We start from the raw sequence: 26,058 nt of genomic DNA, 5'->3' as shown, positions 1-26,058 counted from the left end.
TTAGTGTCACTGTACAGATGGCTTAGAAGAGAGTTGCAGGCCTTTCCTGCCCATGTGTCATTTCCTGACATTAACTTGTTTGAACATCCAGCGTTATCAAGTGATACAATGTACTTCTGTTGTGATATCCATTCCATTTGAATGGTAGCCAGAAAATAAGTTTTGGCTAATTGTGTTGCTTCCCGACAATTAAGTTGATACCATAGCATACTCTTTACGTAAGAACTTTAACGGCAATGCTTTCTTCTAGAACCTCTGTCCACCCTGCTGTGGAACTGTTTCTATTAACATTTAATGGTGTACAAGTTATTAGAATAGAGAGATGAAGGAATTATGCTGTCTCTATGTTCTTACGTGGGCATACGAATATGTTTCCACAAATTTTGTTCTATGAGAGCTACCTGCTAACCAACCCCCTGCTTACAATCTTGACCGTGTCTGAGTCCTCCTCCCCAGGTCTGCTAAAATGATCTCCCTATAATGCACATCTGCTCATGACACTTCTAGTCTTAAAACGCTCCACGGATTCCCAGATGTTTAAAGAGCAAAGTTCAAGCAAACCAGCATGATTTACACCTTTATGAACACGGGTCTACTTGCATTCCCAGGCTCATTTCTCTTCATCTCTCACCTTGCACTGTGGATCCACGGCAAACATAACTTATTCTGTATTTCATGCTTTTACTCAGACTGTGAATCTTTGCTTGGCCAACTTCTCATCCTGTGAGAGCTCAGGCATTCTCTCCTCCAGGAATCTTTTGCTGACTCTGTCTTTCCCTGCAGGTGGAATAAGTCCTTCTTCTCTCTGCTTCTGTCTTCAATTATGGTGTGCAAATCTTTTTCCTCACACTTTGGCGCTTCATTGAAATACGTTAATACGCTTGTTCCTACTCAGCTGTAAACTGTTAGATGCTGCATTCCCAGATAGTTTCTGGCACAGAGACGATGAGAACCAGGAACGCCGGTAGCATTAGTCTCAGTCCAGGAGCAGGAGAAGACTGATGCCTCAGCTCAGTCAGTCAGGCAGAGAGAACAACTCTTTCTTTGCCTCTTTATTCTCTGCAGGCCCTCGGTGGATTAGATAATGCCCACTCACACTGTGGAGGGCAATTTGCTTTATTCGGTCTACTGATTCAAATGGAAATACCCTCACAGACACACCCAGAGATAATGTTTAGCCACGTATCTGAGCCTTCCATGACCCTGTCAAATGGACCCATAAAATTAACGATCACAACCTCAAATGTAAAGTCAAGGTTTAGACTAATTTGTACGTGGCATGAATCCATTATGTACTTTATGTGCTGGGGGAAATTGCATGAATATGAAAACTGCATTTTGGGACAATGAATTTGATGTTGATTTATACAATGAAATACAGAAAAGACTAGACATGTGAGTCCTGGCACGTGAGGGAATAAAGGCCAAACTCTGGAGTTATGAATGTGGGAAAGGAAAATAAGAGGTAGTAATATAAATAATCATTGCTAAAATTTTAAATGCTTTCAATGTGTTAAGAATTGTAAGTGCCATTTAAATCTTACCAAAACCCTATATGGATCGAACACTGAAATCTGAGATAAGTCAGGTTCAGCTTAAGTAATTTGCCTGAAGTCATAGTTCAGAGATTCAACCTGGCTGTGACAAACTCACACTCTTTGCACTGCCTTCCCTGCCTCTTGGCCAAATTGGTAAAAAGTTTCAACAGACACGCATGGTGTGAACACTGCAGACACCCTGTAACTCTCAGATGAGCAATGTGACTTCTGTGAAGGGCAGACATTCCTTTGATTTTTAGTTCCTAAGATGATATTGATACACATGGTAGGCTGAATTGTGGCTGCCCTGAAAGATAGCCACATCCTAATCCTTGGAACTTGCAAGTGTTACCTCATATGGCAAAAACAGACATCGCATGTACAATTAAATGAAAGATTTTTGAGATGGGGAGACTATCCTGGATTATCTGTGAGGACCTTTAATGCAATCACAAGTGTCCTTATATGAGAAAAGTAGCGGGGGATTACACAGAAGAGGAGACGGCAATATGACCACAGAGGCAGTGAAGCTGCCACAATCCAAGGATTGCTGGCAGCCACCAGAAGCAGGAAGAGATGAGAAGCAGAGTCTCCCTTGAGCGTCCAGAGGGAGCGTGGCCCTACCGACACTTTGATTTTTCCCAGGGATACTGATTTTGGACTTCTGCTTCTGGCCTCGAGGACTGTGAGAGAATAAATTTCTTTTGGCCACCAAGTTTGTGATAATTGGCTACACCAGCCACAGTATACTAATATGATGCCGAAATGGTATTGGAAGCTCTAACTCACAAACATCCCAAAAAGTCTATAATATGTCATTGGATTATATCCTTTTCATAGAGAAAAAAATGATGGGGAGAGAGAGCACTTCCCCTGGGCAATACCTTGAAAAGGGTTTAAATTGACCTTGGGAAGCAGAATATTATGACTTCCCAGCCTTTGTTTACTCCCTGTGCAGACTATTTCACAGTCCTTCTTTCCATGCTGCCCATTTAGATTGCCACTATTACAGATTTGACTGATGTTCAGATGTTAGAACTGACAAAATAAATGAGTGCTAATAAAACAGTGAAGTGTTCTGCTATTGAGCTAGTGAACCAATGCAGTGGTTTATAACACCATGATGAAAGCGAATAATTGGATACTGTGATGGATTTGAGGTGTTACAGTTTTGACGGTGTTGGGATTATGATGTGTAAAACAGTAATGCCACGTTCCTTTTGTCCATAGGCTCGGTGGGATGGTTTGACTGGGCGTATCATCTTCAATAAAACCGATGGCTTGAGGAAGGATTTTGATCTGGACATTATTAGTCTCAAAGAGGAAGGAACTGAAAAGGTAACCTCCTCAATAATAGATTATTAAACCAAAATAAAGGGCACTGCTCAAGCATTTTAATTGCACATACAAGTAGGGGAATGGTAAAATGATTCTCTCCATGTGTTCATTTATGTCCAGTTTTCTAGAGCTCCTTCTCTGATCTGCAGATGGATGTTGATGGGCCTAGATTCTTAAATCACAAGAATGTGAAAGAAAATGAAAATAAATGAATGTTTATATAGTGCTTGGTTTACATAGCCAGCATGATTCTGTTATACATATATAACCCTATGGGGGAGAGGGTGTCATTAGCTCCATTTCTCAAAGATTTTAAGAAATTCAGCTTAGCTTTGGAAAATCAGAAGCTGCCAATGATTTAGCTTCGGAATGGCACGCAAGGGCTACTTAAAAATGAATTTTAATTGAGTTCCATTTTGAGGTTGGTGACAGAGGGACAGAATAAAATAGAATAGAAAAGGCTTACTGGAGCAAACTAACTTTGTAGCCTTAATTTTAGGAGAAAATATGTCCCAAAATGTATTTTAATGTTGGGTTCTGTGTTTAGGATTATTTTAGTGGTAGTTCTCGGTCTCTCAAAGTTTAAGGGCCCATTTTTGTTACTATGTAGAGTTATATAAATGTAAACTATTAAGTTAAATAATCAATGAATTTGGCTCCTCGGTATATTTTTTGTACCAATTTTAGTATTCATAGCTATAATTGGAATTAATTCACACTTATAGTGTGAAGATTTTGCCCTTTAAAACTTTAAAGAAAAAAATTTTGAATCTCCCAAAACAATCACCTGAACATGATAATTCTATAATCCCAATTATTTTTTCACTGTAGTGGATGAGAAGGTATGCTTGTAAAAGAGTGGCTTTGGGAAACATGTTACCTACTTAATTGAAATATTGGGGCTGATATTTAAAATGAGATAGAACTTCCATTTCTATTTTGTTGCTTTTGTTAACTGAGACACATTGAGTTTTTTTAGATCCCAACTATGTTCCTCCCCTAAATAGCTTAATTAAAACAAACAAAGATTAATTAGGCTGAATGTAATAGAAGGTGACCACTGGTGTTGAAATGTTTGAGGAGAATAATTAGTTTGCAGCTTTGAGAGTACACATTATACATGTAAATTTCCCTTTTAGAAAGTGCCGTCCCTCTTTCTCTCTTCTCTTCCTTTCTCTCTGTCTCTGTCTCTGTCTCTGTCTCTCTCTCGCGCTCTCTGTCACTCTCTCTCAGTCCCTCTCTCTGAGATTCCTTCACTCTGATTTGCCTGTTTCGTAGTTTAACATGCTCTGACAGAGTGCAAGGCATCCACCTAGGCTCCATAATGGGACGAGGAATTTGGGCTGGAGGGAACAAAAGAAAAGAAAATAATACTTGTTATGGACTAAAAGCCTGTAACGGTTTTTTTTAAAAGAAAATGTCTGCTTCTCTCTACATGCCTCTTTCTCTCTCTCTCCACTCCTCTTAATGTACAGAACTGAAGGGGGGAGAAAAGCTGTTAAGAAAACATCTTTTTGGCTCAGACGGGTGATGAAATAGATGAAGCTATTGTTACGCTTCCACAGCTATTTATACACTGCAATATTATGAACAGTCTATTGGTGTTTTTCCATCAAAGGCAAAATCGAATTAGATGAAAATGTTTTCTCAATTTGTTTCTTATCTCTCATTGTTTGCAATAACTTTTCTTTCTTCAGGTGACTTGGGCTCATTTCCTGAGAAGGCTGATTGGGCCTTAGGGCAATGGGGGAAGCCAACCCATCTCTCTCAGGAGCCGAGGGAGGAATTGCCCAATCTATTCATGTCAGCCTCTCGTGGGGTCCACAGGGAAAATTGTTAGAAAAAGCCCATTTTGTCAATCTCACTCAAGTTTCTACTGCCTGGAAGCCCATAGTCAAAGAATAAGTCATTGAGCATGCTTCCTTCTTGCTTAGGAGTAGCATGTGCGCATGCGTGTGCAAATTGATTGATGGATTTACTTTGGTTATGGATGCCTTGAATAGGTCTTCTTAAAGAATGATGAAGACCCTTTAACTCTGTGGCATAGCTGTGCATATTCCAAAGAACTTTAAGTCACTTTTTTGGTGTGTGAAAGGAAAAGTGAAAATCAGATGATGATACCACCAAGGAGAAGTAACTTCTGTGGGACCCGCTTACTTGGTTCATCTCTTCACTGTACCTATTCTCGGGCTTGGCAAGATTCCAAACAATGGGTGTTGAATGTAACCCTCTGAGCACTCACTCACCATACCTTTTGGGTTCCATGCTCCATTTTAACTAAGTGCTATTTTTATTTTTCCCTCTGAAAACCAAGGCTGCTGGCGAAGTGTCTAAACACTTATATAAAGTGTGGAAGAAGGTTTGTACTCAGACAAAAACTGCAGGAAATCTGGGGGTGGGGTGGGGAATGTCAGAGGAAAAGCCTGCATCCTTCCAGTTGCAAGACTAGTAAATCTCCATTGCAGTTTAGAGGCGATATTTTATGTAAAGGGAAAATGGGGGCGATTGAATATGTTGTCTCTCAACATTATTCATGAATTGAAAACAGGCTTGAGATGGATTAAATAATGATGGATTAAGTATTTCTCCCTAGATTATTTCTGTTTCTCCTGGGCAGAATCAGTCCCTGTTAGGTCTGAAATCAGGGAACTGCAACAGAAGCAGACACTGGTCTATTTATATTCTTTCTCAAATCACTAAATATTTTTCCCTAAGGGGCATGAAAACAACAATAGATTTGATCCATCAGACTAGTCAGATAGGCTGAGGCTCAGAAGGTTAGAACATCTCCTTCAATGTCACCATCAACAAATACGAGCCATTTTCAGAAATTCCCTTTTCTTATGAGCTATCTTTGTTTTGCGTAGTATCTTTCTCAGTGCATATTGTCTCCAATTTGTTTTAGAACCACAGAGGACAAAAACATTAGAGACTTTGGAAGGGAAATGAGATTATCTTGTAAATTTTAACACCCACTATTTCATAGTTTATTGTACAATATCATGTTGTCAATGAATGTGCACAGATTTATTATATAAGCAAATGTTAGACATTAAAAACATTTGGATCAGGAAAATGTCCCAGTAATATGTAAACATTCTCTCTCATTCTCACTCTCTTTCTAAAACTACTTCCTGAAATATCTATTGATTAACGGATGGACCTTAAATTATTCCAGGTTGTTCAACTTGAACAATTTTGTCAGGTTCACTTTCATCTTTCAAATTATCAGTTAAGTCACAGAAAGTGTAAATAGTTTCTCCCTGTGTTCAAAATCTTGTCTCCCTCTCGGTAGTACTCAGTAGATGAACTCAAAAATGTCCTCCTTTTAAGTTTAAAAAAACACACGTTTAATAACCTTCTTTTAATTTTCAATGATTCAGGCTACCAAACGCATGTGGAAGGCAATCCGCTTCCCTCACTGCTAATAAATAGATGAACCCCAGCACCCAGAAAGGAGCTTATTGCACTAATCCAGCTTGAGACTCCAGGCACTTGATGCAATGTTGAATTAATTCAAACCAAATATCCTAGGGAATGGAATCCAGGCTCTGAAATTAGACACGGGGGAGGGAAATGTCCTTTATTTGTCACTAAACTGCAATAATCACCCCTACTTCTCAAGGATGCACTCTCTTGGCTTTCCTCCTTCCTCCATGCCTTTGTGCCTCTTCCTTCCTGCCGACCCATCATTGCCCACGCTGTCAGTCATATATACTGTGGTGTGCTGTTTCGTGTTATAATTGTTCATCAACAATTTTCAGTAACCTGAGTGCCAGCCCACGAGACCTATTCAGAGTCAACAAACACATTGTCCTTTCCCAATAAGACTCCATCTTAAAAGAAAAGGATTTGCCCCCATTGCATTCGAATTCCAAAAGCTCTCCTTTCTGTCCGATCTTGTTTAATATGGAACAGTCCACCTAAAATTCTTTCCAAGAGAGGGATGTAGCAATCCTTACAAAGCCCATCACTAAAATATGTGTTCCTATGGTTCATAAACAAGAAACAGATATGCCTTTTATTTTTTTTCCTAAATATTTGATATTTCACTTAGCAGTTTTAGATTTTGTCTTTATGAGAATTACTCTCTAGGTTTAGAGGATAGACACTAGTCACTCTCCAAACACCCTTTTGTTGTGTCACTTTTTAAAAAGAACTTGCTTAATGACATTTGGCCACTCATTTCAAATGCTTCCCTCGATTATCCTAGATAATGAATGGCTGTTCCCACATGCCCATTTGCAAAGTGAGAGAAGGCAGGACCAGACAATCCAGCTTTTGAATGTTCCTCCCCACAAATATTTGACCCACCGTCCACTATTTCTCACTGGTAAATTACTGCTGTCTGCTTTTGCTGTACAGTTTGAAAATTGAGGTTCTGCTTCTCGAAGGCACTCCTGCAAGGTCATAGAACAGGACCGAAATGCTAAATGTCTAGGCCTCTGGTTAAATGTATCTGTCCCCCTAGTAATGACTTATGAGATCTTGCCTCTTCAGAAAGGGACATGCATTTGCTGATGTGTTCATTTACTTCAATTAACAGGTAAAGCCAATTGACTAGTTAGGTTTAAAACACACACACACACATACTCTCTCTCTCTCTCTCTCTCTCTCTCTCTCTCTTCTGTTTTGCTGATAAAAAGATTTGAAAACAGAAGGCTGAGGTCATTCAAACTGCATGTATATACTGTCTACTTTCCAGGAATAGCCTGGCCTAGACTATCTTTTCACACTCTTTTAGTCTAGATTTGAAGGAATTTCTGTTACACAGATAGTAAAAAACAATATTCTTCCTGTTCTCATTTTATGGAACAAAGTTTGCACTGAATAGGACTCTGGGACTCAGTTGAATGGAGACGCAGCAGCGATGGTATCTGACCTTCAGACTTTTAGTGGAGTAGGTAAAAGAAATGAAAGCCAGATGTTAAGCTATGGGATGTATTTTTCTAAAATTTCAGGTTTGTATTTTAAAAGAGAATGATATTGTGAGGCCATTCAAGGCTGCCATTTTAAAATATCAGTATAGTTCCTTTAAACACACACTTGACATTAATAGAAATGAGTTAAAGAGAACACATGTCATTACTTAACAAATTGGCTACAAACACAGTTGTCGTCTCCGTCTTTCAATACTGAATTAAAAATTAGGTTCCATTCTCCCCAGGGCCTAAATCAAGGTTTAATTAGAAGCACAGCCAGGGACCAGTTTACACACAGTCTTCATAGAGTTAAAAGTCAATTATTTGCAACCTAAAGCATAGCTTTGGATGAAAACCAATAGATTCCAGGTGTGTCTAGCTTGAGTCATATTTCTTAGAATCAGGGATCTCTGCCTTAAAGAAGTGAGAAAAGGGGTGGAGATTGAGAAGAGAGAGAAGAAAAAGTTGTCCCCCTTTCCTGGGTTTAAAGCCAGCCAAAGAAAATTGAAGATTCTTAACTAACAGACATTGTGTCCTTTGTGTGCATTCTATGTGATAAGCCTCATATTTGATCCTGGAAAGGGTGAATGGTTATTACAGGTGCTCTCCTACATCCTAATCCTACTTCTGGTACCCTTTTTACAGACATGATCAAAATACTTTCAAATGCAAAAACTACCCCCAAGCCTCCCCTTACCTAGACCTGTCTTCTTATTTCACCACTCAACTAACCTTAATTAAGTATGGAAAGGAAACAGTGAAATTGAAATAGTTCACATTGATGTGTGAGCATGTGATAGTCCTTGAAACTTCAAAGAATTTACGTTTCTCAAAAGGATATTTACAAAGCTAAATGAATTTCCAGCTGCAGTATTTAGAGGTAAATCAAAGTAAAGACATAGAAAATTAAAGAAGAGGCCGGATAGTCCCGCAGGTGATATTTTATTTAATCATCAGAAAAGCCCTCTTATCTCCATGTTGCTGGTGAGGAAATTGAGGCAGAGAAGGGTTAATTAACTTTCCCAAGGTCACACTGCTGGTAAATTGCAAAGCTGGGATCTGGACAAAAGTCTGTTTGTAAAGCTCATATTCCATCCAGTTAGCCCAATGTCCTTCCACTGGGGGAATATATTTAGGGATCAAGCATAGGTCCACCCTGTCCACCTAGAGTCTGTCCAAGTGTTAGTGTTCCTAAACTGCCCCTGTTTTTCACGGCTCCTTTACTTTATCTGCTTCTAAATTAAAAAAAAAAAATTTCACTAAAGATTCCAAGGTCTTTCACAATAGAGCAAACTTGAAGAAAGTACGAGGGTAGTCATTTGGATGTCCCTTACTATTGACATTTGTGTAGCTCTTAATATATACCAACACTTTCACATGCATCTTCTCATTTGATCCTCTCAATATCCCAACAGCACACTCTACAGCTAGAGAACCAAAGCTTAGAAAGGTTAGCATCTTGTCCAAGATCACACAGCATTTAGGTTTGCCTGGCCCTGAAGCATATCTGCATTCTGTCTCACCAGGGTGGCAGTAAATGCCTCCAGAAGACTTCAGATAAATGGCTCGATTCCCTGAGGCTCTCCTCCCGGGTTCCTCCAAAGGCTAAACATATCAATATTCTTCTATAGGACCTAATAACCCAGAAGTGACTTGGCCACTGGGGAAAATAAAAATCATTATTTTTTAGAAGAGCAATGGGTTTCACTGACTGCCAATCACCATAGGCGGTTCTGTGGTATAAAGATCAATAAACAATAAAATGAATACCCTCACTGAAGGAGTTCATAGTCAAATGGACAGACAAGAGAGATAAACAGATGAATAACAGAAGACCAGAACAGAGGTATGAACAGAGTTCTACCAGAATTCACAAGAGGCATCCATAAAGCATTGGGTCCTCAATGAAGACAGGCTCAGAACTTAGTCTACTGCTCATCCATACCTTTTCATCTGTTTATCTTTTCCTTTTTACATACCCAGTCTCTCCATCATCCACCCTGCTCCTTTCATCCCACTCCTTATAGATTTAACGGCACTGATGGTACCACTTTGGCAACATAAAGTTTATCAATAGAATGCAGGTTCCATAAGAGCAGAAATTTTAGACTGTTTGCGCATTGCTGTGTCCTCCAGTGCTGAGAACAGTGCCTGGCATTTAAGTAGGTGCTCAACAAATACATATTGGAAGAAAAATCTGATACGCATTTAAGAATTCTTAACTTAAAAAAGAACAATGGGCTTAGTAAATTAAAAACAAAAAAACCTCCCCCAACTCCACCCCAAATAGCACAAATTTTCCCTGTTCCATTTACACACTCATTCCTCCATTGTTTCATTTTTACACAATTAGTAGCTTCCACTGTGATGCCTTGGTGTCCTCTTCCCGGATGATGAGCTTTTGTGTTCGTTCCTGGTGTGAAAGGGGCCTCTCTGTAGTGTAAATGCTGAAACTGACAGCCAGCAGCCTCTGACATACTGTGTTCTGTGTAGATTGGGATTTGGAACTCCAACAGTGGGCTTAACATGACAGATGGCAACAAAGACAGGTCCAACAATATCACCGATTCACTGGCCAACCGAACGCTCATCGTCACCACCATTCTGGTAAGTTGACTGTGTGGAATTCAGGGTGTCTTATCCAGACTCTTACCAGAAACCTTGAAGGATGCTTCATCTATCTTTTTCATGCCAACAACTCTGTCTGCAAATGTCTATTTTTAATTGGGACACTGAAAGCATGTATTTGTATATACCTGTCATTGGATTGAATTATAAGCTTCCAACATTGTTCTGAAGATCTTCCACCTCCAATCCATTCTCAGCTCTGCTCTGCCTCACTCTCTAGCCTCAGCTAGTTGGTCTCTCTTGCTCTCTGGATGCTGGTTGGTTTCAACCAAGGGGAAACTGGCAAGATATCAGGGAAGTGGGGGAAGAGAAGTAAGAAACTTTCTTCCTCTGCCTTCAGTGGTTTTGTCCGAATCTCTGTCCTTCACAACCACAGCTCCTATCGTGCTAATGATCCTGATTCGAGAGTCCAGCTGCACTGGATTCAGGAGCACTCTTTCCTCTCTCCTTGCCTCAGCCCTAGGTGGGTGTCTACACACCTCTCCCACTCTCACTTCCATCCCTGATGGCTCCCTTTGCCCTGCTCACTCCTCTGTATAAACAGCACCTTTATTAAGTGGTCTTCAAAAGCCCAGATAAGGGGACCTCCTACTTCCTGTGGAACCCTGATCAAACCCCCATCCAGATACTGTAGACCCACAAGTTGTTCATTCTCCCTTTCCCCACCCTAACTCAAGGGATAAAGGGCAGGAGTGGCCACCTCCAAAATCTTCACTTCCAGACATTCCTGCTTTGTTTGATTCAGTCCGTAATGTCAGATCAATTTATTTCTGAAAACATTAACTTCTGGGAATTGTTCATCCAAAATAAAAACTGTTTTGTTTTTCTGGTGACTACTTTCTCTGCAACTATCTCATGGAAATATAGAGTTTTCTATTTCTATCAGTGTAAGTATAAGCCTAAACAAAAAAGACATACCACTAATACAGTAACTGCTATAATTTTATAAAATAAAATAAGTATTTAGTCAAATGAGAATTAGTAGCATTATAGATATGTGGTAGTAAGGAAATGTCACTATTCATAGGATAGAGGACTTATTATGGAAGTGTATATAAGCAAAGAACTACCAGACGTGAGATTTGAGGTGTGTTCAAATAAGAAAATGGAATTTATGATAAAACGACATAGAAATGGTCTTTGAATAAGATACCCTGAAGGAAACCCACCAAAACAGGTAGATAATAAGTGAGGCGTGAAAGCGAGGTGACATTTAGCTGAGAGATGAGGAAACGAGAATATTCAGTAGATAGGAAGTTTGAAGAATAAGAAGATATATTTGCCGATTTAGATTTCCTATTTGTAAGTAGGTGAGGCTCTTAGATAAAAGCCAGGAAGGGTGCCAGATCAGGGTAAGGAAGCTTGGGTATAGGCACAGCTGGAGACCAGGCATCCTGACACCTGGTCCCCCGTTGCCTTCTCTGCCAGATCTAAAGTTTAAACATGACTGTCTCTATTACACCAATCACTCCTAGTCCCGCCCTCAGCAGTGGAGGAGAAAACTTCCATTCAGAGAGGAGGGACAGAAAGTAATACATGAAGTGTTGTCTAATGGCAGAGCGGATAGGGAGGATGAGTTTAGCAAAGCCAGGAAGGTGAGTAACTGACTTCAGTACTCTCCAATCTTAAAAATCGTTTTCAAATACTTTACAGCTTTTGGCTGTTGATGGAGCTTGCATAAGTAGATTCTGCCTTCCATTATAACAAGGTTTTCACATTTGGTTTGTTTCATATAGGAAGAACCATATGTGATGTACAGGAAATCTGATAAGCCCCTCTACGGCAATGACAGATTTGAAGGATATTGCCTGGATCTGTTGAAGGAATTGTCAAACATCCTGGGTTTCATTTATGATGTTAAACTTGTCCCTGATGGCAAATATGGAGCCCAGAATGACAAAGGAGAGTGGAATGGAATGGTCAAAGAACTTATAGATCACGTAAGTAAAAATGTCTGAAAAAAAGTGCATAATTAGAAGAAGTAAAAGAGAAAAAAATGGTTGAGTCAGAGTCAGAAGAAATGTTTCACTTTTTTGAATCATGAAAACATTTAAAAAAGGAGAAAAGAACCTAAAATGGAGTTTGCTTACTTGGAAGGGCAAGTAAGGATAAAAATTGAGGCTAAAAATGTATGGGTCCATTCTTCATACTAAAGAATAAACCTGAATGCTTCTTAAATTAGATGAAGAATTCTGAAGTTCTCAGCTGAGAGCAAAATATCATTTTGTCAACTAATTCTATGACCAAGTTGCTCATTCTTTGCTTTTCTCACATGCTCTTTCAAAAGACCTGCTTCTGCAGTTTTTTCCTCCATTTAGTTCCAGAATGTGTATATTTCTATCTGTCTGTCTGTGTGTATTTTGTACTTTCTGTTTTCTCTTTGTTAATAAATACTATTTCATAAGCATAGCTATGTAAATCAGCCACTGTTATATTAGAGTCGATTGTCACAGAAGCTTCTTGAGTGAGAAACATTTGGAGTTGAGATTAGGGATCAGGAGTACCTGGGAAAAGTCCAGACATTTGCCAAGAAGCTAGACAACTGAGACAATGATTTTGAACTTGCTTTTGCAGAGGGCTGATCTGGCAGTGGCTCCTCTTACCATCACCTACGTACGGGAGAAAGTCATCGACTTCTCCAAGCCCTTCATGACTCTGGGCATCAGCATTCTTTACCGGAAGCCCAATGGTACCAATCCAGGAGTCTTCTCCTTCCTCAACCCCCTGTCTCCTGACATTTGGATGTACGTGCTCTTAGCCTGCTTGGGAGTCAGCTGTGTACTCTTTGTGATCGCAAGGTAAGTTCGAGAACTATTGATTGAACTTACAACAGCAGCTTTAGGTCAGTCTCAAGTTGACCTGAGTGCTCTAGATATAGGCACAGATTAAGAACTTTAAAGTGTTTTTTCACTTTTGCCTGGTGTTCTATCTGTCAATTTCTCCTTCATAAAAGCCACTCTGTAAAATATCTTCTAATTATTTGTAAAGGTATTCTTAAAGAACAATAAGAAGATAATTTTTATATTAATTTAATTTTATATTTCAAGCAACTTGAATTTTTTAGTTACCCATTTCCCCTTAATTGTATTACAACAGACGCAATGACTCAGCTAATAAATCTAAAATGTTTCAACAGGAACAGTAAAATGGTGTCCAGATATTTGACTCCCGGAATATTCAGTTAAGCCAAACAAAAATAAGTTAGCTAGCAATTATTGTAGCAGGTAAAAAACACTGCAGTAAAACAAGATTGTGAAATACTCATAAACAAAGAAAAGTACTTTGAAAATTTTATAAAATTTACATTTAAAAACATTAGACTTAACAAGAGGATTCTAGAAATAACTATGAAAGGAGAGATTGCTTACATATAGAGTTTGAAAGCGTGAAATCTTTATGCTACCACTATGATTCAGGTTAGGTTTTATTTTCTGAGATAACTCTATCTCATTAGCCATTCTGCGCTACACAATTCTTCAAAGGATTTTTATTCCTTTCAGTAGATCATATTTTCTAAATACCTTTGATGCTGAATTTGAAACACAGCTATTTCATCTTTCTGTTGGCTTAAACATTTGATATCCCCAGATAAACCATGTAACACAATAATTGCTTTTGTATGTCCTCTACTCATTTTCAATCTTTTTCACTTTTCAACAAAACTTAGTGAACTTTTTCCCTAATCAATTTTTGTTTTCCCTCCAGGAATTTCTAAGGGAAATATTTCTTCATGCTAGCTCTTTGTCATTGTCCACTGTCTGGTTTTGATTAATGCCAGGTCACTCTTCCCTGGTGTAACTATAAAGAAAGTTTGGGAAAATAACCCACGCTGGAAAGGTCTTAAAGATCCACAGGGCAGACCTAGTCAAACTGAATAAATGTGTGCTCTCACATGTGGGTATTTACACATTTCATATGAAATGAATGTTTTGAGGTTTTCTACACGTTATAAAATGTACCATTACCAATTCCCAGATGGCTTTCCAAATTTTGACCAGCTCTTAAACTACTTTAAATGATGACCAAAGCTCTCCTTTCATATGTCTTACCTCAGAAAATAATATATTGACAGTATGTACAGTGATATTATCCTTTGATGCTTTAATACTCTAAATCAGTGGTTCTCAACTCGAAGAGATTTTGTCCCCCAGGGAACATTTGGCAATGTTCTGGAAACATTTTTTGGTTGACACAACTGAAGGTGGATGCTGCTACTTATATCTGGTTGGTAGAATCCAGAGACGCTGCTAAACATCCCCCAGTGTGTAGGACAGCCCCCTACAACAAAGAGTTACACCAAACTGTTGACAGTGCCATGGTTGAGAAATCACGCTGTAAATGATTAAAGAGTTAAATGTTAAATTAAAGAGTTAAATGTTTTGGGTATCCAATTTTAAAAGATAAATCTCTCACCTTGGGAGGTACCTTTCTCATTACTGGCTCCTAAGTGAAACTAATACTGCCCTAGAATGGCCATTTAATAAATGACTACCCTAGGATGATGTACCCCCTAGCCACAAATAAGAAATTTTGTGTTGGCTCACTGTTCCGTTCCTCTGCTCTGGGGCTCACACCTGTAGGGTGATTAAGGGCAGTGGAGCAATCCAGGCAGCGGAGGGCAGCAGAGAAGTGAGTTTCCATATCCCCCAGTCCACTGTTCTGTCTAGACAGTGATGCTAAAGAGTACAATAGGCAAGACAACGCTCATGAGCAAGTACCTTATTTATCACAAGGACTTGATCAAAGCCAGTGGGAGAAAAAACATATCAGAAGCATCCAGAAGTTCTCACAAGCACACATGTTAAATGTATCCTTTTACACTTGCCTCCACTGTGCCTTTAAATCACCTTACGTTTGTCATCAAAATATGTCAGAATAGTGTAACATTTAAGTTTTCCCCTCTTTATTTTGTCTGTTCTTCTAGAAGCTCTTGGTGACTCAGAGCCCTGTATTTTCCGACTTTATTTGGTTTCTATTAAGAAAGCAGCCTCCTCCCCACAATCAATACTATCCACTCAATATTCCTACTCACCACCAGCACCATTTGTAAACCAGCTCTTCTTTGTTTAGCTTGTTCTCCTTGTTGTCCCCTTCTCGTTGTCTTTCTTCCCCCTCTGGGTCTTGAGGAGGCAGAGGTATTGTGCATCAAATGTAAGTTTGCAACCAGCACGGTGGTGAACCAGAAAATAACTCCCTGCCGTGCCCAGGTGCCTCGTCATGGGGATCAGACTCTCAACCACATTCATCTCCTCTATACCTTTGAATTCCTTCCTGCTTCTACTTCATAAGCCACTAGTATGTTTTGGAGGTGATTCCCAAAGCCAAAATCCTGGCTGAATAAGTGCATCAATCCACTTCTACTTCCCACCATCATAGCTTGAGGTCGAGAACTTGGTCACTCTGCACCAATGAGCTAAGATGTAAAATGGCTTTCTGCTACCACTTCAGTGCTTTGCATTCAAAGTTTGAGAAGTAGAAATGAAAAACAGTCAATCTCATGACCATCTTTCACTCTAGAGAGGCTTTTGAATGTACATTTTGAAATATATCCTTTTATGTCCTCTTAAAGGAAAAAGAAAGCCCGTTGCTGCATTTAGGCGAATGCTCTTGTTATATAGATGCTTAAAAATCATTGGCTAAACTGAATTGAGTTTATAAAGTTAAATATCAGTGGGACAAGCTAAGGAAATCTATATGAAAATTTCAGTTACTATGACTTGTTACAAGTGTGTGTGACAGTGTTTTTGTTTTGTAGTTGACATTTTTTTGAATTACTTTTCGAAAAATATTTAACCCCAAGGAATTATGTCCATCGTGAACACACAATTTAAATAGACCAAATATCCAGATATAATATCTGCTTACATTTTATGATGTATGTCTGTCTTCTTAAAAAGAGCATTTTTTTAAGTTGGCATTTGGAAAAAAAAATCAAGAAAATCTTTGACTGTAATGCTGTTATCGTACAAGCCCAACAGTTATATTACAAGTTCAAATAGAGCTTTCTCCTTTAAAAGATGAACAGCTCTCCCTCTCCTCGATGTAGCCCAATATCCATTCTCAGCCGTAAAGAGTCCCTTATTTAGAGATCTTCAGTAAGAGGACCATTTTATATCTTCCATTCAAGTAAAAGCCTGGCATATATAAACATAAGCCCAAAATGAACCTTTGCATTTCAACATAATGCTATTCTTTCCTATGCAAGTTTTGGTACAGATTCTAAACACGTTTGTCCCTTTCTCTGTCATTTTACTAAAGATCAGTATCAATTGGGGATAGCAACTTCAGAATATCATTGGTACAGGTCACATATTAATCTTCCCCCCAGACTTCTGATGCTGACACTGTCACACTGGCTATCTTTAAGCAAGTGTTAGGAATTTCAAGCTGAAATATCTACATTCAGGCAACAGGCAGGTCTACTGCATTATGAAAAACCAGTGTCTTACAGCACAGAATCATTTCACGGTTTAATATTCCTCAGTTCACTTGTTCTCCAAGTCACTCAGAGTCCCGAAGAGAAAGAAGCTAAAATATCTCTACAGAGCAGGCAGAATCGCATTGCTGTTTAGACAGTTTTCCTTTTTCTATAGAAAATTAGATTAATTGTTCACTTATAACTGCAAAGTATGAAATACTAAAACAAGACCACGTTACAGGCATCATTCCAACAAACGGCATTCAGTGATGAACTCGTTGGTCAGAGCATATATGCGGGAGAATTGCCAGAAAATCAGGGGGCTGGTGATTGCCAGGTTTTATGGTCTGTTTAGAGAAACTCATTCTTTTCGATGCATAAGCCTTCTAATTTATTGCAATTAACATTTTTAAATTATTGTACAAGTGACAATGATATTGTTTTAGTAATGGCATCTTTACTCTGCATACTGCTTCAATTAGTAGGTTCATTAATATTGGGACTCATTTCTTCAGCTCAGCAAACTACTATGGTTATGAGAGTGTATAAATTCAAAACTTAATTATATTGTTGAAACAGTAATTAAGATGTATTGGCATGGCATTGTCAATGAAAGCTTTATTCATAAGCTTTACAGGAACCTGTGCTATGTGCCCTGCAGCTGTGGAGAAGGTGCAGTCGAGAGTCGCATACCATTATTGTGGGATAAACTATGAGGTTGTTACCCCAGTCCCCCTAAGACTTGATGAGGAGACACTGTACACTTTCCAGAAGGTGTCCAGGGGTTTAGAGAATGGTTTTTCATTAAGAGGAACTGTCTGCCCAGTTCTTTGTGCATGATTCACAGCGTGCCCTGCTTTCGCTATAGATAATGTGTTCACCTTAATTCCAGTTCGCCCCAAAGTGTCAGCAACCTGATATTGTTTACTGCTGAAACCTTATGGCTGGAGAGCATTCCGTATGTTCTCTTTGGCTTTCTGGTGTTTTAACATCAGTTTAACACTCCTGCTTGCATTAAAAGACCCAATGGCAAATGGTAAAGCTTCCAGGGCTAAGAACTACTGGATTTTAAATCATTTCCAGATCACTTTGTGGAGCATCTGCTAATGTCTTTCTGGAAAAATAAGTGCCCTTTGGCAAGATAGCCCTAAAAAATAACCACGGAGCAGGGACCTCCTTGGGCTATAGAGGTCAAACAGATGTTTAGAAAATAAAGAACGAAAAATCTATTCGGTTCCCCAGATTTTTATTTTAACATGCTGCAGAGATAGCTGGATTTCCTTTTCTTTACAAATGAGTAAAGTTAGGCCAGATAGGTTAAGTGACTTGTTCAGGGTTGACTTCCTAAGTAACTAGTTGGCGATCAAGTGATTACAGTCCATCGTTGTGGGAACAACCAAATTAAAAACAAATGAAGAGGGAATTATGAACTTAAAAACTCTTCAGTGAGACATGCGATGGAGTTAACCCTGATGAACCCCCATGCCTGGGCCAGGGTTCTTCTAAGTTTAACCTTTGTCTCTTCATTAAGAATTGTGATTATTGTTTCCATATACTACCCTAAAAAATTTGAATACACTCGAAATCCAGACTTTGTTTTTGTTCACTAATTTTTTCAGCCTTGCAGCTCCTCTGATGCATTATGAAATAGCTAAATCGCATACTTCTTTTAAGCACCTGACCATAGATGCCCTTTGAAGGCAAGTCACCCCTCTTTGTTCCTCCCACAGCATCTAGCAACACAGTATCTGGACATTGTAGTTGGTATGGAGAAAGCGTGTGTAGCAGTCATGGCTACTTGGTGGGGCAAATACTTAGGATGAGTGAACCTTTCTTTAAAGTCCATCTAGTTGTTCAGTAAATTGAAATGGATGAAAACTCAGAAGAATTCAGTAGACATAGATTGAAGGAGTACAATTCCAGCCAGCCAATGCCCTTTGTCTGGAAATAAGAGGTCTGGTAAATGTAATATGTCAAGGCTCCTTTGCACTTTGCCCACCAAAGCTGTAAGTTTATGAATATGGCCTTTATTGTTTCGGTTTGATGCTTTCACCATTAATTATTGGGTTGTCTGCATTGTTCAGCAGGTTTTGCTGGTGCCACGTGTATTTATCTGATGTTTACAGACTGTTTCTGTTAACTACCACAGGTTTACACCCTACGAGTGGTATAACCCCCACCCATGCAACCCTGACTCAGACGTGGTGGAAAACAATTTTACTTTACTAAATAGTTTCTGGTTTGGAGTTGGAGCTCTCATGCAGCAAGGTACATCGGTTGCCCACCTTTGTTACACGCATCCCACAGTCTGCTGACAGGCTTCCATGCTGGTAAACTCCACCATGAAGCTAGAGGGTAGGCTAACAAACCATCTTAGGAATTAAAACGTAGAACCTGACTTCTTAGCAAGTTTTAAAAATAACAAAGACAAAAATATGACTTAAATGGAATTCTTTTGTTGTAGATCTAAAATAAGATGTCCATCAGGGGCTGGCCCAGTGCCATGGTGGTTAAGTTTGCCCTCTCTGCATTAGTGGCCTGGGGTTTGGGGGTTTGGGTCCTGGGTGTGGGCCTAGCACTGCTCATCAAGCCATGCTGTGGCAGCATCCCACATAGAAGATGTGTAAGAACTTACAACTAAGATATACAACTTTGGGGCTTTGGGGAGAAACAGAAAAAACTTCTATCAAGAAATGAATACAAAATTTTACTAGAGGGAAGTAAAGGATAAAGGACCTTAGACACTGTTTACAAATTTGCGTGGATGGAGGTATCGATCTTTTCCTTTCCAGCCCTAACTCTGCAAGTCAGAGGTGTGAAAGGAGTGGAATCTGAATCCTTTCAAAATTAAGTTGACTTACATTCCTTCAATAGCTGACAGTATCTGAAACTGTCACCTAATTATCACTCTGACAAACCCTACTATGCTTCATCTTAGCTTCCCCAGAAACTTTTTACAATCACCCTCATTGGTAACCACAGCAACAGTAAACTGTAGGGGATGTGGAAATAAAGATCAAACCATAGAAATGTAGTATATTTTATACAATGTCTATGATTTGAGGGATTTTGATTTTCTTGGGGAAGGAAGAGTGAGTTGTTATAATCTTTGGAAGAAATCCAGGTCTTTTGTGGGTTTTCTTCAGCTTTGATTTCGGAGCTATGGTCTAGAAAATACTTCCTAAGATTAAATGCATTAATTTAAGGAAATCATAAGTCACAGATGTTATTGTGTTTGGAATATCTGCTCATTTGACATTAAGCTGCAAAATAAATTGGCAAAGGAAAATTCAACTGGGATATATATTAAATGTATTTTTTACTTGAGGGTGAACCCTAAGACTTCTAATGAGGGAATTGTTATTATACTACTTGAAACTTTCATATTCTGAGTCCACAAATTAGAGGGAGAGAGAACAAGGGTCTCCAGTGTAGAAATACCAAATAATTGAGGAAAGTAGGTAAATCTTCTTATCAGGCAATTAAGCATAGTTTATGCTGGCACTGCTAAAAAGGTGTAGACAAAGCATGTGATTTACTAGAAATCATTCACGTGACTAAAGCACAGCATAAAACTATAAATCCTGCAGGAAAACCCATTAGAAACCATCTACTTTTTTACCAGTGCATTTGATTTTGAGGGCATTTATCTTATGAACAATTACTTTCAAAGAGTGAAGGAGATGCCCCACTCCTTCCATATAGCTTGCCTTCCCATACCATTAGAATAGATAAATATAGACTTGAGTTTCATGGAGCATGCAGTAGGTCTGTGCAGGTACCTATGACCATGACTGCACTGACCTCCGAAACCTCTCTTTGTCTTATGACTGCACTCACCCCCAAAATCTCTCTTTCATAATTCCACCCATTTGGAGTTTACCATCATCCACAGCAAACGGTGGGATGCAGTGTCTACTAGTTACCGCTACCTTGGGTACATGACAGTCAGCCCCAACCAGACTCTGCTTGTTTTTCCAGAAGTTTAAAACTATTCGTCAGGTGAAACAAATATTGCCATGTACAAATTTACGACACTGGTGACTGTTAGTGCATCCGTCCTTAGCATGTGGCATTGGACCAGGTAGCTAATCTCTGTACCGACTGTTGCATTCTCTCCTGTTAGCAGAAGCTTGTCACTGTACTCAATTGGAAACCATTTTGTCTCATTTCCTTTTTAATGTGATGATCAGACTTTCTCTTTCCTACAGAGCGTGAGCAAAGTCTGGGTCAGGATTGGCTGTCATGTCTGCCGTAAAAGGCACTAAAGAGACGTCAGCAAGTATTGTCTCTCATCCCCAACATTTTCTAAGGATGTTTTACTCTACTTTTATTGCTTTCATAACTTCATCCTCTGGCGTTCTGAACTTAGACAAATCATCTCTACTTGAGGGAAGCCATTTCTAAGTATATCAGCTAACGCTGAGAGTCATGAAAGTCACAAAACTGTGTGAAAATAAAAAACATGATGAAATGTCAAGAAATCTAATTCATATCATATATCAAGAGTTTAAAATTAACCTGAGTAGGTTTCTATTAATTTTTTTTAATTTCCAAGACAACCTCATTCAAAAGTATAAACATGAATTTTGAAGTGTGATAGATGTGAATTTTTATTATTTCTTATTACATATCAATAGTTGGTTGTCCATCTGTCTGTCCAGTTTTACTGCCATATAATATGTAATATACAAATATACAAGTAATAAATTAAAACTTTATTTTTTCATAAAAGCAACCAAATAACATAAAGTTAAATTTACAGCAAAAAATCTATACCTATAAGCTAAGAAAATATATGTATTAACTGTATTACTTATTTCCCATGGCCATTTTATGAAATAAATGGTATCTTAATGATAACCAACTAAAGATCTAAAATACTATCACACTGCCACAAGGCTGCTAGATCAATTAAGTACAAAGATATGAAACAAGCTTGGGCATTAAACACACACTCACACACAGACTTATGAATCCTATTAAGCCACAAGATTAAAACAACAGCAACAAACTGTTCCACTAAATCCTTGGAGGCAATTTAATGGAAACTATTATAAATCTGTGTAATATTACACACCCAAGTTCAAACAAACAAACAAAAGAAGGAAATACAAATCACAGTGAAACCACTTGCCTCATTAAAAGAGAATAAAGCACAAAGATACTTAATAGCATTAGGAGAATAGATCTGTTAATTCAAAGTGCAGAAACTGCCAGCCTTGATCTGCTTATCACAAGCCTTGAGCTGGCTTTGATTTCATGAGCAATATGCATGTCTGTTTATAGATTAAACTTGAGCATAAACTCATTTATTTGTAGATTGGTAAACTCCAATTTCCCTTTCCATTTTAAGCCATTAATTTCAAAACAACCCACAGAATAGTGAAAGGATCTTTTAAACCAGGTACTTCACCTGCTGTAGTTTGCCCTTTGGATTTTTAAATGCAGGGTGTCTTTCTTCCACTTTTTAACTGGTCACATAAACTCTATCAGGCTTCCAAGTTCATGGAGGAAATGCTACATACAGAACCAATGGTGAACTTCAGGCAAGTGGGTTAACCAAAATCTACCCATGAATCAGTACAACTGGAGTGAGCTCTGCATATATCCTTCACACCTCTCTTTATTCTATGACTAGTTTTCTAGACTTCCAAAGCTCAGATTGCTCAAAAGTTTTGAGCTAGACAGTTTTCACAGATGTTTGCCTTTTGTGGAAATAAATTTAGTCCATATACCCTTTCTCGTAGAGAGAAAAGTTTTCTTGGTAAACACATTAAATGCCTCAATGTCATCTTTTACAAATAATTATGAATCATCTGATGACATCGAAAAGGTATGTTTTTACTAGGAAAGCTCCCTTTTCATGTGAGAAACAGCTAGTCTTTGAAATATAATTAAGAAATAGTACTTTAAGGACAAAATTAGACTTTTAAGTGAATATATTCTTTTTAGTCAAATAAGATCTAAATTAGAAAAAAATAATGTTGACTTTAAAAGTAACACAAAATAATAAAAAACAATTCATCTACTACTGTCAAACATGGATGCAGCCTATTTTATTTTATTTGCAAAATCCCAATGTTTTATTAAAGTACATGTGGTAAGTGGCTATGTTAATCTTTGGCAAGTTTCTCAGGTTCTTTAACCTTAAGAAGAAGTTAGCATTTCAAAGCTTTTCATATGTGTACAAAAAACTAGAACATTTTATTTCACACAATAAGATGCATATTAGACAGTAATAAAAGACCAGAAGTCTTAGAGTTGACTTTCAACATAAATGAGGTGACTAACTCAAATCTAAGCAACTTAACTAACTCTATACATTTTAGACATAGAATATTTCAGGGTTAAAATCATTTAATACCATCAAACGTTGATAAATTACATTTTAAGCAATAGCAGTGATTAATGATAAAAGATCATTTAGGGGCTGGCCCAGTGCCATAGTGGTTACATTTGTGTGCTCATCCTCGGTGGCCTGGGGTTCACAGGCTCAAATCCCAGGCATGGACCTACACACCACTCATTAAGCCATGCTGTGGTGGCATCCCACATACAAAATAGAGGAAGACTGGCATAGATCTTAGTTCAGTGACAATCTTCCTCAAGCACAAAAAAGAGGAAGATTGGCAACAGATGTTAGTTCAGAGCCAATCTTCCTCACACACACACACACACAAAAAAGATCATTTAGATTTTATGCCATTTTCTAAAAAATACATCTATTTCACCAACACACAAGAGAATAAGTCCTTGATGGATTTACAGCTTTTATGTCACAAAAATGCATTATCTCCCTAGATTAGAGTCGAATCATAAGTCTTCCCTTTTCTTCTAACTCTGTGTAACACTCTTACTCTGATGATACCATCACAGGATCAGAGCTGATGCCCAAAGCTCTATCGACCAGAATAGTTGGAGGGATATGGTGGTTTTTCACCCTAATCATCATTTCATCCTACACTGCCAATCTGGCTGCCTTCTTGACAGTAGAGAGAATGGAGTCCCCCATTGATTCAGCAGATGATCTGGCAAAGCAAACCAAGATAGAATATGGGGCAGTCAGAGATGGATCGACAATGACCTTCTTCAAGGTAAGGAACTGACAATGCATTCTCGATGGTTAGCTCATGCTGAGGAGAGGGAAATGTAGAGTCATTCCCTCTAGCCTCAGATCCACAGATCAGTATCTTCAATATCCTTTCTTTCCTTGGTGCCAGAAAAACAGATGCTGTTTTCTGAATACAGTCTAACCACCCTCCAATTAATCACTCATATATGGAACCCACAAAATAAAGATTCCTTAATCTGAAATTCCAAAAACCAAAATACTTGAATCTCACTGTTTTGTTCTTTCTGTTCTCCACTTGATGAGATAGAAACAGATGACAAGTGAATGTGTTGATATTGGGATTTATTTGAAGAATTAAAACCAAAAGTTCCCAATGGGCCCCAGTCTAATATTGCATCTGCGTCAACAAGGACAGTGTTCCCAGCATGACCTGAAACTTTAAAATAGTCTGGAGTGCGTTCTGAGGCACCAAGGGAGAATTAACTTAGAATCAATATAGTTTTAGCGTCAAGCGCGTTTCACTAAGTCTTTTTAATTACTTACCCAGACTAATGAAACTGATTTCTGCCTTGCTTATGGAATAAGCTTTAGTACTTTCATCACCAAATCGCAGATACTACATCTGCCATGGGAGAAAAAAACGGATTTTAGCAGATCCAGGGAGGTTAGCGCTGGCATAAATACCTTAGAGATACAAAGTTCAATTTACTAATGAAGAAAACAAAATCTTCAGAAGCTAAATTATCTGTTCAAAGTCACATACTTGGTTCATGATAGAGATGGGCTAGAACCTTCTCTTGAGAGGTAATTGTGCATGTGAAAAAAAAGGAAAACAGCAGTTGTAAACAAAATAAATTTTAAAAACACTTTTCACACTCAGATTATCAAAAATCAAGGTGTTACCCCAGGATGGAGTGGACTATTTTGACTTATGAAGAATATTAATTTAGAAACAAAAAACTGAGGGTAAGAAAAAGTAAATACTTCTTTATATAACAGTATTGGTTCACCAAAATTGATATTACCTATGCATTAAATGTGGTTTAACAATTAACAATAATAATAATAATAATAAATACAAATTTGCTTTGTTTCAAGAGCAAACTATACCCAGAGTTTATCCAAAAACAGAGTAATATAAAAAGTTAGGATTTGGTTTTCATCTATGTTAAAAAAGATAATTTTTGAACATTCTTTTTATTTTAAGAAATACGTCATTGATTTAATGAATGTATAAAGTGTGGTGATTTTTTCTTCCCTGGCCAAGTGTTGTTGAAGGACAGATGACATTAAATAGATGGCTTTCCAAGCTTCCGAAAGCTTGGATTTTCCTAAAATCAACAGTGTGAAGAGGTAGACGTTACCCCAAGCTAGTGATTCATCACAATTCTTGTCAGAAACCAAGAAAGTCACCTGCAAGGTGTATAGGACAGAGGGACACTGCCGAAGTAGAGCTGAGTGTGTCTCAAAAGATATCTGAAATGATTGACCTGTTCCACCAATTTCAAAACATTTTAGGGGCCAGCCCCATGGCCAAGTGGTTAAAGTTCCTCATGCTCCACTTTGGCAGACTGGGTTTGCAGGTTCGGATCCCAGGTACGGACCTGCTCCACTCATTAGCCATGCTGTGGAGACATCCCACATACAAAATACAGGAAGATTGGCATGGATGTTAGCTCAGGGCAAATCTTCCTCACCAAAAAAAGAAAATAATCTTAAAATATCAGTAAGTAGGCAAGTAGAGGCAGAGAAGATTCTCCTACCTTCTAGACACACACTGCAAATACAGAAGAAGGAGAGGCCACTCTTTGAAGAAGCAATAGACCTGACTTTGCCACTGTGCAAGCGATCCATGTATTCACAGAGTGTGTCTTAACTTCATTTTGATTTGTTTCTGCTCACACGCCTCTTTGAATACAAAGGGTGCTAGTGACCACACGGAGGTGTGTTCTGTTAGTGCATATCCCAGCAACCACCACGTGCTACTCTCACACCGGCTGCTCCCTGGACATTTTCAGAGGGGGTTCCTGCCTGCCCCCTGGTCCTGAAAATGAGGCACAAATGAAAGGCGTTTCTCAGGTCACCAGGCCAAGGATGAGACAGTAAGCATCTCAGAGAGAAAGAATGGAACGATAGTAC

At 38.5% G+C, this 26,058-nt stretch overlaps 1 protein-coding gene and 1 long non-coding RNA gene across 11 annotated transcripts in view; one reads left to right on the top strand and one right to left on the bottom strand.

Annotated features, from left to right (window-relative positions):
- The window catches only part of LOC139040978 (uncharacterized), a 39,515-nt gene extending 38,456 nt beyond the window's left edge, over positions 1-1,059 (bottom strand). Inside the window, exon 1 of the long non-coding RNA XR_011495373.1 lies at positions 632-1,059. This is a non-coding gene — a long non-coding RNA (uncharacterized lncRNA). The remainder of the gene's footprint in view (positions 1-631) is intronic.
- GRIK1 (glutamate ionotropic receptor kainate type subunit 1) overlaps positions 1-26,058 on the top strand; it is a 362,404-nt gene that overhangs the window by 305,383 nt on the left and 30,963 nt on the right. For 5 of the 10 annotated variants that reach the window (XM_044750995.2, XM_070488745.1, XM_070488747.1 and 2 more), the window contains 7 exons: positions 2,769-2,876; positions 5,191-5,235; positions 10,292-10,405; positions 12,163-12,366; positions 13,001-13,224; positions 18,994-19,112; positions 23,724-23,941. In XM_044750995.2, coding sequence (XP_044606930.1) covers positions 2,769-2,876; positions 5,191-5,235; positions 10,292-10,405; positions 12,163-12,366; positions 13,001-13,224; positions 18,994-19,112; positions 23,724-23,941 — 1,032 coding nt within the window. Of the gene's footprint in view, positions 1-2,768; positions 2,877-5,190; positions 5,236-10,291; positions 10,406-12,162; positions 12,367-13,000; positions 13,225-18,993; positions 19,113-23,723; positions 23,942-26,058 lie in introns of those variants that run through there. The other 5 variants (XM_014866436.3, XM_070488749.1, XM_070488744.1 and 2 more) reach the window with 2 other exon arrangements.

The sequence above is a fragment of the Equus asinus genome, chromosome 18, assembly GCF_041296235.1.
Source record: "Equus asinus isolate D_3611 breed Donkey chromosome 18, EquAss-T2T_v2, whole genome shotgun sequence".
NCBI classification, from domain to species: Eukaryota; Metazoa; Chordata; class Mammalia; order Perissodactyla; family Equidae; genus Equus; species Equus asinus.
This window is presented reverse-complemented; position numbering and strand designations above follow the sequence as displayed.